Below are 13,676 nucleotides of genomic sequence, written 5' to 3'. Positions count from 1 at the left end.
AAGCCTCTTTGCTGCTTCACGGTCTCTACTTACAGTTTTAATTCTTTCAACCAATTTTTGTTTTTCCACTATGTTAACTTCATCATCAAAAAACTCCAATGCTACGTATTCCTCCTTCAAGAACCAGAGATGCCGAGAAAATTTAGAAAGAGCCACTTCAGATAACTCATTATCTATTTTCCTATAACTTAACAAAGCTTTCAAAAATTGCAGGTCTTGTAATGGTGAATGGGATACTTGATCACATTTAAATCAAGCTTGGACATATAGTCGTATTAGAAAAATTCATGCATTCCGAAGACCCGTTTCTATTTGCTTCGTTAAACGAAAATGTTGGCGAAAGAGAAATATTTTTAAACAGTAGATTGTTTTTCCCATATACCTCGCATGGTGAATTGCTCCAGGCAAACGAAAGAAAACTCTTCGAGGAGGTATGCAATCCAAGAATGTCAGTTCTAAAAATTTACTGTAATCTTCTCTGCGGTGTCCTGCTTCTACAAGTTTGATAGCAAAATTCAATACTTCATTTCTTACATCTGAAATGTTGTTCCTTACGTCATTATCATCATCAATTCTGGAATAAAGTTAGTACAATCTATTTTAGACCAATCGTTCTGAAAATGCTTAAATAGGGGAACGTCCGGTCCAGATGCAAACGAAACACAACACTTGTCAAATACACATTTTAAAACCAATTCATAAATGTAGTGTCTACAAGGAAGGTATAGAAGATCATTTTGGAGCATCTGCTCTAGCAGAATGAAAACACCGTTTACATGACACATATTGCAGGGAATAGTGTGACAACAAACTGCCTGCACGAACTTTACCAAGTTCCATTCTTCAAGCTAATGAACTGTAGTAGAAATAATATGTTCGTTCTCCTCTTCATGATGACAAACTGAGAACACCAATTAGCCTCTCATAAGCATCTCCTGTAATAAATATTGATAACCCGTCGATAGTCTCTCTATCAGTCAAATTCGGCAGTAGTTTTCCGTCTCATTGCACAACTAACGCACTTGATGCGCTCCGAAATTGTTTTTGTGGTCTTATGCAACTTCGCTACGGATTTTCTCTCAGCATCGATGCATATTTATTACTAGTTCCTTTACATTATGGCCTAATGTTTCTGTCGTCGCTGTGAGAATATGTATTCTCGTTCTATCAGTGGACTTGTATCGATCAAGAGCAGCAACCTGTCTTGGAGTTTTAAAATTAGTTTTTCCCCTTTTACATCTCTTGCAGGGTCCGGGCGCACACAGGCACATATTTACATTTTATCTTACATACTCAACTGGGTTTTCCTCTTCATTTCTTGAAATGCTTACCTCCGTGTATTTTGGTGTAAAATTCATACAAATCATTTTCAGAAGTGCATTTTTCTTTTTCGTTCCTCTTTCTAATGAAGCCGCGCATATCCCTCTTGTTCTTTTCGAGCCAAACTCATGTCTTTACATTTAGTTGTGTAAGAGTCATTACTTGTGAAAAAGAGTCACAGGTAATAATTCTTAGACGACTGAAGCTATCTTTAAAATAGTGCCAGATTTGTGTTTCTGGTGAAACGCCACCTCAAAACGATATGTCACATGACCCTCTTCCTATTTGAAAATTTTGATCTGAGGCCAAGATGGCGGACTTCAAGATGGCCGCTGTGACAATACTATACAACGTTAGCTGTGTTTCTTCCTCTAGTTCCATTATCCAGGGTATTTTTGCGTTCCCTTAAGCCGTTTCTAAATTACAAGATTTTATTCCAGATTTTTCCCATATATTATGTACTGTAATCGGATTCAAAATTTTAGGTCGCTTGGGGCACCATTTAATATTATTCAATGAAGTTAATTTTTCTCCTTCCTTAATTTTGTCCCATATGGAACCATTACTGGGGGTGAGTCCAAAGAAATTAGGAAATCAAAAATTAAGGACCACCCTTATATATATATATATATATATATATATATATATATATATATATATATATATATATATATATATATATATATATATATATATATATATATATATACGTATAATGTGTGTGTATTTTTTGTATGTACGTAGATAGATAAAAATATTACACAACTAGATACGTATGCACAAAACTATTTGGCGATACAAGTAGTTGGTGGAGGAATGATCCCAATAAATTCCTTCAAATCGGAAGCATTTCACATGTCAATCGAATTTTAAAAAATCACTGGTTATCTGTCTGTCTCTGGAAAAGACGAAATTCGTTGGGTTAAGTTCTGACCCCTTAAGCTCCTATTCTATAACTACTTCAAGTTCGAAAATGTTATTCCCCTTGTTTACCTTCATTTCTAATAATATTCCCGCGCAAATAGCAGCTTGCGTGTGCTTGCGTGTTTCTACACTCCTTTCATTTTCATACCTTCATTCTCACCGTCGTGATTAATCAGATTGGGTAGAAAAGCATGGTTATCTAAGCAAACGAATCACCATCTAAGCGACGAACACGTATTTCAGACTTTGATCGTTACTGATTCTGCAAACTCTCGTGTAAGTGATTACTCGGTATCTTGTATATCACATTGTCATTAACAAATCTTACATAAAACTTCCTTTAAGTAATAAGTAAAAACTTGTTATGACTCTTATTAAAACCTTTGGGTTGCGAGCGAAGCGAGCAAGAAAATTTGTACTAAACCTATTGCTTTGCAAACCGACAATATTGATTTAATAGGGCACCAATATCTTTTCGGGACGACGCATCTTTACTCATTTCCAACGTTTTTTTTTTTTCTTCGTGTTCGTTCGCCGCCCTCTTGCTACCAGCGTCCGGGGCAACCGCTCCACTCGCCCCCTATCTACAGCTCCGATGCTGGGCTGCCGCAATCCTCGTCCTCATCAGAGCACTAGAGTGAATACAAGTATAGTCGAACACGAACTCATATATCTTATGGAACTGAGGGGTAACAAGGAAGTTCATGTGTCGATCTACTACTGCGCATAGTGCCCAGAGAGGACGAAAATAGCAGCGGATTGACCCATATACTTTACACTTGACTTTACTGTCTTACTCTTTTCCCATTTTGTCATTTTATCTTTCCATTTTATATTTTCCTTCATAAGCCTTTCATTTTTTCCTGTCTATCTGGACTCCAGGCCCTCTTTGACTTATGAAATCTTCCCGATTATGACTTATTTTCGTGATTTTGACGTATCCTATTATTTTTATTGTTTCTAGACTTTGTTCTTTTTCTTATTTTATTCTACACTTAATTCATCATTCTTGCTGTTCAATGCATTTTTTTTTATTTAATACAAATTTCTATCTTTATAATAAAGTTAGTAATGTAGGTGAGTTGCGGGCACATTCTTTAACGATTTGTGTCAACGCAATGCGAAATTTGCTATCTAGTTTGCGATAATTGGCTAGCAGTTATAGCTTGTAACACACATATATAATTAAATATTGCGGTCCCAGTTCGTTTAAAATTACTTTAGTATACACGAAAACTCACCACGATAATTATCTCAATAAATTAAACTATCTTTATTCCTTTCGAACTTTGTATTTCCTTAATACTTATTATTTATTTCGCAAAAATTAAAAGTGCAATTTAATCAACAATGGCTTCCCACTTATTATCAAGGATGTTATAAATAGATGATCTGCCCATATGTATCTTCATCCCCTTAAATCGATGAAGCCAGAAAACAACCGAGCATCGGCACGTCTGATTGGCTACTCTCGTTTCTGCCATCGACTGATTGGATACTTTCGTTTCCGCCATGATTGTTGGCTCAAAACATTTCGATCCTATTGGGCGGAGTGGGCAGAGTAGGGGTGGCGAAACTGTGACGTATGGCTTTAAGATTTTGTTGTAAGGGCAGATCCTCTATTTTATAAGATCCTTGCTTATTATAAAACAAGTTTAAACAAGTCTGATCACAAGCTTTTTGTTATAAGGTAGCGGACTATTGTCCTTATTGCCCTATAACTAATTATACATAATCGTTTTCATTCCAAATTCTGTGCATCTTTTGCGTTGCGTTGCGTTGCGTTGATGTACGCAAAATATTGCGAGGGCTAATACGGAATGATTCCTTTGGCCTGTGGCTGCACCATGCATTTTTATAACCCATTTGTGGTTTTGAAGGAAGGAAGCAAAACCCCACTATATTTGCTTGGCACAATAGAATTTATTGATCAAATTGTTTTTTTGCATGGATGAACCTTTAACTTTTTAACTTTTTAAACCGTAGAATCAGTTAATTAGTTCTAAAGAACCATCGCAAGATTCACTATAACTATTTATTAAACGTCTTTCCATAAAAACCTTTGGAACGTAAATCAATGGCCAGCTAACAAGAAGAGCCAATGTATCACAAGTTTTTCAAGGCCAGCCTGTTCCATAACAGAAAATAAGAGGGGAAAGAAAATGGCGGTCGTGTGGAGGAGTTACGATTACTTAGCTTAATGTTTGTGCGGGTGATCTTTGTGGATACTTAACGCAGTTAAAAAAAAAAAAATGACAGGCGGAAGAGATACGAACTATTGTTTGGCTTTTAAGCGAACACCATTTGTGTTCTTTCATTCATATGTTCTTGTGGTGGTCATACGTTGTTCACATGTTTGCATGTAATATTTTGTTTTTGTCAGTGGGTGTAATATATAGATATATGCAGTTTGTCTTGGAACTCAAATTATTCCAGGCAGGAGACAATGTTTCTCCCACGTCATTGTCGATAACTCAATTTTTGACTGAGTCATTATTCATATTTTCACTGTGAGAATAAGAGTATTGCAATGTGAGTTAATTAGTTCTTCAAAAAAGACAATAAAATTGGCGCCAAATTATTTACATCGTGTCTTACTCTCTCCTGAATAAACCTGTTCAATGTTATTGTTAATTACAAATATCACGTGGACCACTTGGATGCCAAGTGACATACGTAAGTCCAAACTTGAAATATTTTCCAGGGAGAAATTTTAAGCTCAATACCTCATGAAAAATCCATATTTCTGTTCTGTTGGTAACCAAAAGCTTAATTATGTATCAGTTTATTGTTTAATAACTTACTATTTATTAACATATGGATGTGTAAAAAGATACCCCTGTATAAAAGCTAATAATGGTGTTAGTCCATTTTTCCATTTTGAGAACTTAGATCACTTGACATCCAAGTGGACCACATACGATTAACACACAGAATTTACTATACTAAACTTTTCCTCAACCGTTAACACTTGAAAGACACATTTCACAAAACTTTCAAGTTTACAAGACAGAAAAGAGAGTACCAATATAAATTATTTGTAAATACAAACAGTATTGTTACCTCAACATTTGAAAGACTCACAAAACTTTCAAGTTTACCAATCATGGAAGAGAGTAACAATATAAATCATTTGTAAATACAAACAATATTGTTATCTCAACACTTGAAAGACACATTTCACAAAACTTTCAAGTTTACAAGTCATGAAAGAAAGTGACAATACAAATGATTTGTAAGTACAAAAATGAAATGAAATTTTTGAGTTTTACGTCCCACGGTTATGCCGGTTAGGCTAAAGGAGACGGTGATGATGAGAGATGAGTGAAACGGTGGAAAGAAAGAAAGTGGGAGGAAACGGGAGAACCCCGAGAAAACCCACGCACACGGTGTTTGTCCACCACAAAGTTCACTTGGCGGGAGCAGGATTTGAACCCGAGACCCCTAGCACCAGAGGTGAACGCTTTACCACTGAGGCACCGCGGCCCCCGATTTGTAAGTACAAACAGTGTTGTTACCTCAGATTTGTCATGTGCAATCGTAGAATGCAATATGTTGCAAAAGTATAGGCTTAAATTTGATTTAACTACTCGCTGAGCAAAACAATGTTATTGTAGAAATTATTATTGTATGTTTCACCAACTTTCCACTTTGGCTTCATGAGACACTGAATACACAAGTAGTCTATTCAGCGTGTCTGATGAAATTCAAGTGAATAGTTGGAGAAACTATTACACGTTAATCATCTAAATCAAATCAGTTTAAATAATTTAAATCAGTTTAAATCAAATTTTAAGTCTATAAAAATCAAAGCTTGGATAATGGATAATATAACAGTAGGACATCGTTGCATCATATTGCATTCTACGATTGTACTCGTATAGATCGCAACACAGTCATTGTTATATTCCTTCTTCTGAATTTATCACAAATGGTGTCTAGTAAATCGAATTCATTGCAAGTGGTGACCACTAAAATGAATCCATTACAAGTGACAACTACGAGCATTAAATTGAATTCGTTTGGAGTGACGATTACTAAATTGAATTAATTCAAGTAGCCTTCATTAATATAAAGGTTATTCATTACAAATGGCAATCACTAAGTTGAATCCATTAGAAGTGGTGATCACTAAATTGAATCTTTTAAAAATTGGCCACTACTAAATTCAATTAGTTATAAGTGATAATCATGAAATTGAATTCAAGTAGCAACCACTGAATTGAATCCATTACAATTATTTACCACTATATGGGATCCATTAAAAGTGACGGTCAGTAATTTGAAGTTATTACCAATAGCGACATTTAAATTGAATTAAATTGAAGTGGCAATCAATAAATTATTTATTATTAAAGGACTTTTAATAAATATAGAAAGTTCATTAAATATGAAAGAAATTGGTTGCATAAAATATTATAAATAGGTCAAGGTATAAATATTATACATTATATGATTAATATAAAACAATAAAGCATAATTTGGAAAAAAATAAAGCATAATTAAACAAAAAATAAAGCATAATGTGAGTTGCTCTACTAATAGTAGTAAAATAATATAGCGTATTATTTTGGTTTTCAGGTCTTTGGGTGTTACTGCCTACGTTTTACTGACAGGGTTTACACCATTTGGAGGAGAGACTGACCAGGAAACCTTCTGCAATATCTCAAGGGCTCAACTGGATTTTCCAGATGAACTCTTCGAAGACGTTTCGAAGGAGGCGCAGGACTTCATCAGTCGCCTGCTCGTCAGACAACCAAGGTAACTTGTAACAATCCATACTTAGGTAATCTGTATTCTTACCGTTTAGTACTTCACCTTCTAGTGTCGAACATTAGTCATGTCAGAACTAAGGTTGGTCTCTTGCATCTGTGTCGTTGGTTTCGTGTTGATGTCTATTTACATTGTTCATAAATGTGGATTTAGGCCTGGAAATATGCAGACATAGGTTACCAGCTTGTGGGAAATAAATGTCCGGTTTCGTATTGCACACTACTGCACAGTTAGGGGGCACTGTGGTTCCCTTAGCCTAAAGGGTATAATCGAGGGACGTTATACTGAAAAATTTGCTGCTACAGAGTTCTCAATCGGGAAAACACACGTGCTAATCAGTGGCGTACGCAAGGTAGTTTATCGAGCTTTAACTCCCCTTTAGCAATATATGGAAACTAAACATTTACCACATAAAGCTACAAAATCGCCGAGTCCTAAATGATACGAGCTTGGGTGATTATGATGAAATCTTGTGTATGCTGTTACTGCTGATATACGTGCAGAACAGACACCTCACCCTGGCTATCTTTTCATAAGACTATCAATCATGTCCCAGAAAAAAAAAGTGGCTCCCATGAGACAATAAAGTTTCGGAATTCTCTTTCTGAACCATTCCTGTCTCTGAGGACATTTTCTTTCAAGAAGTGAATAACGATGTAGTAAGTACATTCAATATGAAAGGTACAAGTCAGTCAGCTTCTGTTTCATAGTTCAGAGGACCCATGTTATTGAAGAATGAAGGCAGCTTTTTACACAACTGCTTCTATGTGAATTTCTACATAATAAAAAATGAAATAGCTACACTAGGAGGAAAGAACTTGCGACAGACAACATTACATCCATATTCTAACAAAAACACCTTGTGTGACATCAGCTTGGAAATTATATGTGTAGGAAAGGTCACAAACGCCCAACTACTACCACTTTGCTTACTATCATCGTATAAGACCTACTTTCCATCGCATAATCAAGTACTGACTCATTTTGGTAGTGATCTAACAGTTATTACATCCTCTCCTGGGGTGCTAAGTCAGTTCCTATGAAACCCATTTGTCGATTTCTTCAAATTTTCCTATTTGTTGTAGGCGATCGGAAATTACTGAAATGAAGATTTGAGGTGTCGAGCAAATCACCTGGTAGTGGTATGAAGATGATCCTCTCTACATAGTTTTAAAGTGTCATTTTCCACCATTTACATCGGTCCTTTGCCTTTCACTTCTTGGAGACTCTCATTGGTTACAAATACTGAAATTTTTACATCACTGATGCACTGTTCAGTCTGGAGTTAAGTATGCTTCTTACTCTGAAGACAATACGATTCAGTTGGACTATATTATATCCCCGTTTCAATTTAGGGAACAAACTTACCCGTAAAATTATCCAGAATGTTTCACAGATCACAGTAATACGCCCTATGATACATTCAATTACACTTGTAATGTAACGAATTCCTATTGGGGCGATCTTCAACTGCTGTTTTTATAGTTAAAGTTACCTCGGCGTCAGGAAATGTTGAGTATGGATATGTTTATTTCAGCCACTTATTTCAGAGAAAGCTAGTATTTTACGATTGTTGAAAGGTCTTATGTTCAAATTATATTTAAAGTTGAATAAAGCTCAGTTGAACTGTGTAAAATATTTTACGTATTTTAAATTACTGTTATTATTAGTAGAAGTTCTTACTGCGAACGAGCTGAGATTATTTCTTCTTCCCGTAGAGTATATCTTGATTTGTTTGATGCTAAAGTCATCTTTTGTGCATGCGTGTATATATGTGTGTGTATCAATACTATATTAAATGTAGACTTAGAATTTAACGCGTGATCCGAAAATGTACCACTACCGGGAATCAAACCTTGATCTCCCGCAATGAAAGTAAGGGCGTTAACCTTTTAGCCTTATTAAATACCGAATCTTGCATAACTGAATGGGATTCTCAAATCTCATCTTTTGTTTGTCCAACGTTTTGAGTTTTATGATTATGATGGTACGGCTCTTCAGTTGTAAATATCGTATTACTCCTATATTCGGGTTCATGTGACATTTTCACACTACTTGTGTTGTTTTAGTTGATACACAATAAAACCACGGGTCTACGTCGACGTAGGATAAGAAAATCGTTTTAAATATTGAATTTTGGACATCAACATTTTTTTTTTTTTGTTAGAACTGAAATAGTGATAGCAGAATTAAAATTTGTCCAAAATTTTAATTTTGTGATGGTAAACATTCGTTTATTATCCTAGTTTCGAATATAAAGACACCATATATTTTTTGGATTAAAATTTTTCCATTAGGTATCGTGGCAAAGAAATACTCTGTAAAATATATGGGCTGTAGGAAGGAAAAGGAAAACAGTGTTAAAGAATGCCATGTCATTTTGATGAAGAGAAATGTGGATATCAGTTCGGTGGTTGTATACTCCATAACAGAACGTGTTTATAGGTAATACTAATTGTATGGGGTAGTGTGAAAACATCTATATTTCGAGAACACAATACAAAACAATAGTATAAGCAGAAAGTCGTGTACAAGCCATCTTTGAAGCTATTAATAGAAAGATTTATTAGAAAATAACATACTATTTTTGCTACCAGTCTCCAACTTTAATCTTAAATACAGCAAAACTACTAAATACTTTAGTTTTAAATTCCCATTGCACAATGAGAAGCATGAAAACAAAATTTCACGTGTTTTACTTAGTATGTTTAGGATTAATACTTCAATACTAATCTAACAAAGCTATTTGAATATCTTCTTACAGCGCACGACCAACGGCAAGAGAATGTCTGCGTCATCCATGGCTCACTCGGGTCCCTGTTGGAGCACCTCCACTGCTGAGACACGCATCGGCACCACTCACCAATTTGCCAGATCCGAATTCTGTTGTTGGAGAGTCTAGTCGATCACATGGTAGTGAGTCTAACAAATCCAGCAACAGCTCAAGAGGAACCCCTAATGGTGGCAATAGTAAACAAAACCTTCGAAAATATCTGTCGAAATCTCGGGAAGCTCTTTTTGAACGTGTTGCTGGTAGCAACTTAAGAAAAACGCTTTCCAAATCACGCGATCGCCTCTACGAGAGTCAAATGTCCCTCAACAAATCTAGAGAACGCCTACTTGAAATGTCACGTTCACGAGAGAAATTGTACGGGCTACGAAGTTTGTCCAAATCTCACGAAGTGCTCAGTATTTGCGCTGGTGTTGACGCTGGAGGTACTCGTGGTTGGGGAGTTTGCCCCATTGAAAACGACAAATCACCACATTTCACAATCTTTCAGAGGCCTCCTGATATCAGAGCATCCGAGACTGATCTTTTGTTTAAAAGTTCACCTCTGCCGCCATCATCCAACAAGACGCCAAGTCCTTTAGAGAGATCAGCAACCACAGTGTCGTCTGAATGTATTAACCGGTTTAACCAGCAATTTCCCTTCTTATCGCGAACAAAGACATTATCAGAATCTTTTGATGAAACTATCGGTACGACGCTTTCAAGTTCTCAATCTTTGCATGGAGACAGTAAAGAAACTATATTACCATATTCTTCCAAAGATTCAAATAAACCAGAAATTTCAAGTTTAGAAAACTCGCTTCTGAAAAACAACACTGTCCAATACTCCGGAAGCATGGATATCATTAGCAGCTCAGCCGATATCGAAACAACCAATAACCTGGATGATATCTCCCCTGCCAAGGACGATGTCTTGAGCAAGAAGAATGGAATTAATCTAGGCTTACATACCCTGTTGGAGATGGACAGAGAATCTCAGAATAATATGTCAGGAGATAGTGATGATGGCGGCTTTTCCATGGAGCCTATGTCGTTGTCTCAGATCGAAACAAAAACTCAAAGCGTATTGGAGAAGATCGAAAACGATTTGCGAAATATAAACACTGTTATTCGAGAAGAGAAAGCATTAAATGATTGGAAGAAAATGCAAGAAATGATTAACGACAAAGACATAGGGCATCCTTCAATAATCGAACAAGAATCTCTCAATGTTTCAGAATCTAAGGACGAAAAGGAAGAGAAGATATTAAACAGTTCTGACGTAGTAAACAAAGAGCATACCATACCAGAAGAAACAGAAGAAGATGAAGAGGAAGAAGAAGAAGAACCAAGGTATTCCGTAGCACAATTAGTATCAGCTTTCAATCGTCACGAAGCTATTGTTTCAGAAACAGTAAAGACTCCATCACCGAAGAAAGCCCCAACAACTCCACCTATTAAACTTCTTGGTACTAACACATTACGACTCTTCATCCCTCAGACAGAAGAAGAAGAAGAAGAAACGGAAAATACTTTTAAAGAACCTTTAGAATGCAAACCAAATTCAATCTCGTGCAACCAGACACTTGGAAAAGAAAATAAAGATATCTTTGACAATGACAGCTGTGAATCACAACAGAAAACTGACTTCAAGTTGATGCACAACAATAATGAGACTAAGTTGTGCAATATCCGTGAATCAACTGACATATTATCGTCAACAATAAAGAGAAAGGAACAGACAGAAAACGACAGTAGCACTGATAATGTTATTACCAATAAAATAGGAAAACAAGATAACGTGGACTCAACTAATAACATCAAAAACAAGAATTGTAGCAATGAAAATTCCGATTTGTGTCAGTTGATCATTGAACCGCCACGAATACCAAGTAGACAGTCCAGTCCAGAAAAGGAGATACATGGTAAAGTAAATCTTAGGCCAGGAAATGGTGGCTTGAACGTATCACGACCTTCAAGTTTCTTGAGATCTGGTTCATTGTCAAGTGAAACAAGTGGAAGCGATAGTCCAGCAAGTGACGCATCAAGTATGATGTCATGGGAAGAAGTGCACACAGCTGATAAAGACACTTCATCAAGTACTACTACCGCCACAGCTAATGAAAATGGTCCCTCCCAGATTACGAGAAATCGATCCCACAGTATTCAGTCAGACTTGACATTTTTGGCTCAACCGTGGGGTAAAGTGTGTACCGGATCTTATTCTAGGGCTCTAGAAAGATTTAATGGCAAGTCTATCGAGTACAAAACACTACAGCTTCCCAAGGAGAAACAAAGGCGAAAATCCAGCCCTCTTATCAGACCTGTAACTTAGTATGAAACTTTGTACAACAAACCAAAACAATATAAGCGACAAACAAGAAAAAAACCAATACAGTATGTAGTTCGTAGCTTTACTATTCATCAACTAGTCAATACGTCCACAAGAAGATATAATAATGCACAAGGAACGACTTTTATTAAAAGTAAAAATGTTCCAACTTGTATCAAATTGTGCTTTGCTATTCATGTAACATAAGAAGCAATCAAAAAAGGGCTACTGAAAAATAAACACGGACATATATATATATTGTTTTCTCAGTATTTCAGTACCTTATCTTTGTATCAAACTTTAACTCGTAAATGTAACAAATACTCGTACTTAATAAAAAGATACTAAGGAAACGATAGTGTAAAGCTTTATAAGTGTTAAGTGCAAGTGAAAATAAATGTTGTTGTGGGAGTCTAAAGTGAACATTTTCATGTTGTACCATTAACATCACCGTATCTTCAATCCCCTTTCTTTTGCTTGTATTCATATATAAGCATTCTTGATTATACAAAATATCTCCCTCGAACTTATGTAATTTTTCTCGTAACTTGGTTTGTAAATAATTCCCTGAAATTTCAGATTTGGATGTGTTAAGTTCAAAGCTGTTTGTCTTTCTATATATACAGTACATATTTTCTGTAACACTTGTACATACTTTTATGTAAAAATTTTGCATGTTATGTTTCAATTTATCTTGATTTAATAAAAAAAAGCATTACTTTTTATGTAACAGAGATGTGTTTAAGGAAGTGTGAGTTTGTTTTGATAAACTAAGTTATTTCAATGGTTATGTAGTTTAAAACAAATGTATAAATTTTTTGAGTTCGCATGTTCGCATCATTTTAGGGATTATAATTGGAATTTTAATTATAATTAAGGAGTAAAGTTAGAAATAAAAACAAAATCGGTAACACTTGCAATTTAGAAACAATATACTTATATTGTAGAAAGACTTACAAATATATATCGACGTTTTCCGTCAAAACTAGATGTTAAGCAAAAAATATAAAGGAAAAGTTAACCAAAAGGCTACATATTTTTAGTCATATGTAGAATAGTGTATATTTTTATACGTTAGTTATGCATTTAAAATTATGAATTTATTGTTCTAAAAAGAATAAAATGTTTTGTACATTAATTTTAAAATTTTGTACATTTGAAATTCATCACGTTTACGAAGAAAATTGGTTTCAATGTATGTTAAAAGTAACTTCACGTCAAAATAAAAAATATTCTAAAATTTGATTTTTCTTTTATATATCATTATGTAAACTTAAACTGAATAAAATAAACTTTAATCTTTAGAGTTTATATTTTTTATTTATTATCCTTTATAAATGTAGTTCCATAAAAATGATTAAAATGCTGAAAAATACGTTACAATTATTACCGTTTGTAACATTCCACACTGCAAAATAATAATAATAATAATAATAATAATAATAATAATAATAATAATAATAATAATAATAATAATAATAATAATAATAATAATAATAATAATACGTGGAATTAACGCTTTTGGACACGCCATGCACACTTTTATAAACACTATTT

At 34.9% G+C, this 13,676-nt stretch overlaps 1 protein-coding gene across 6 annotated transcripts in view; it reads left to right on the top strand.

Moving 5' to 3' along the window:
- Nucleotides 1–13,359, top strand: part of LOC145672168 (uncharacterized) — a 306,869-nt gene extending 293,510 nt beyond the window's left edge. For all 6 annotated transcript variants that reach the window (XM_081741528.1, XM_081741526.1, XM_081741527.1 and 3 more), the window contains 2 exons: nucleotides 6,826–7,005; nucleotides 9,782–13,359. In XM_081741528.1, coding sequence (XP_081597654.1) covers nucleotides 6,826–7,005; nucleotides 9,782–12,122 — 2,521 coding nt within the window. In that variant the 3' untranslated portion in view covers nucleotides 12,123–13,359. The remainder of the gene's footprint in view (nucleotides 1–6,825; nucleotides 7,006–9,781) is intronic.
- The last annotated feature ends 317 nt before the right edge of the window (nucleotides 13,360–13,676 follow it).

The sequence above is a fragment of the Thermobia domestica genome, chromosome 15, assembly GCF_964235325.1.
Source record: "Thermobia domestica chromosome 15, izTheDome1.hap1.1, whole genome shotgun sequence".
Lineage (NCBI taxonomy): Eukaryota > Metazoa > Arthropoda > Insecta > Zygentoma > Lepismatidae > Thermobia > Thermobia domestica.
This window is presented reverse-complemented; position numbering and strand designations above follow the sequence as displayed.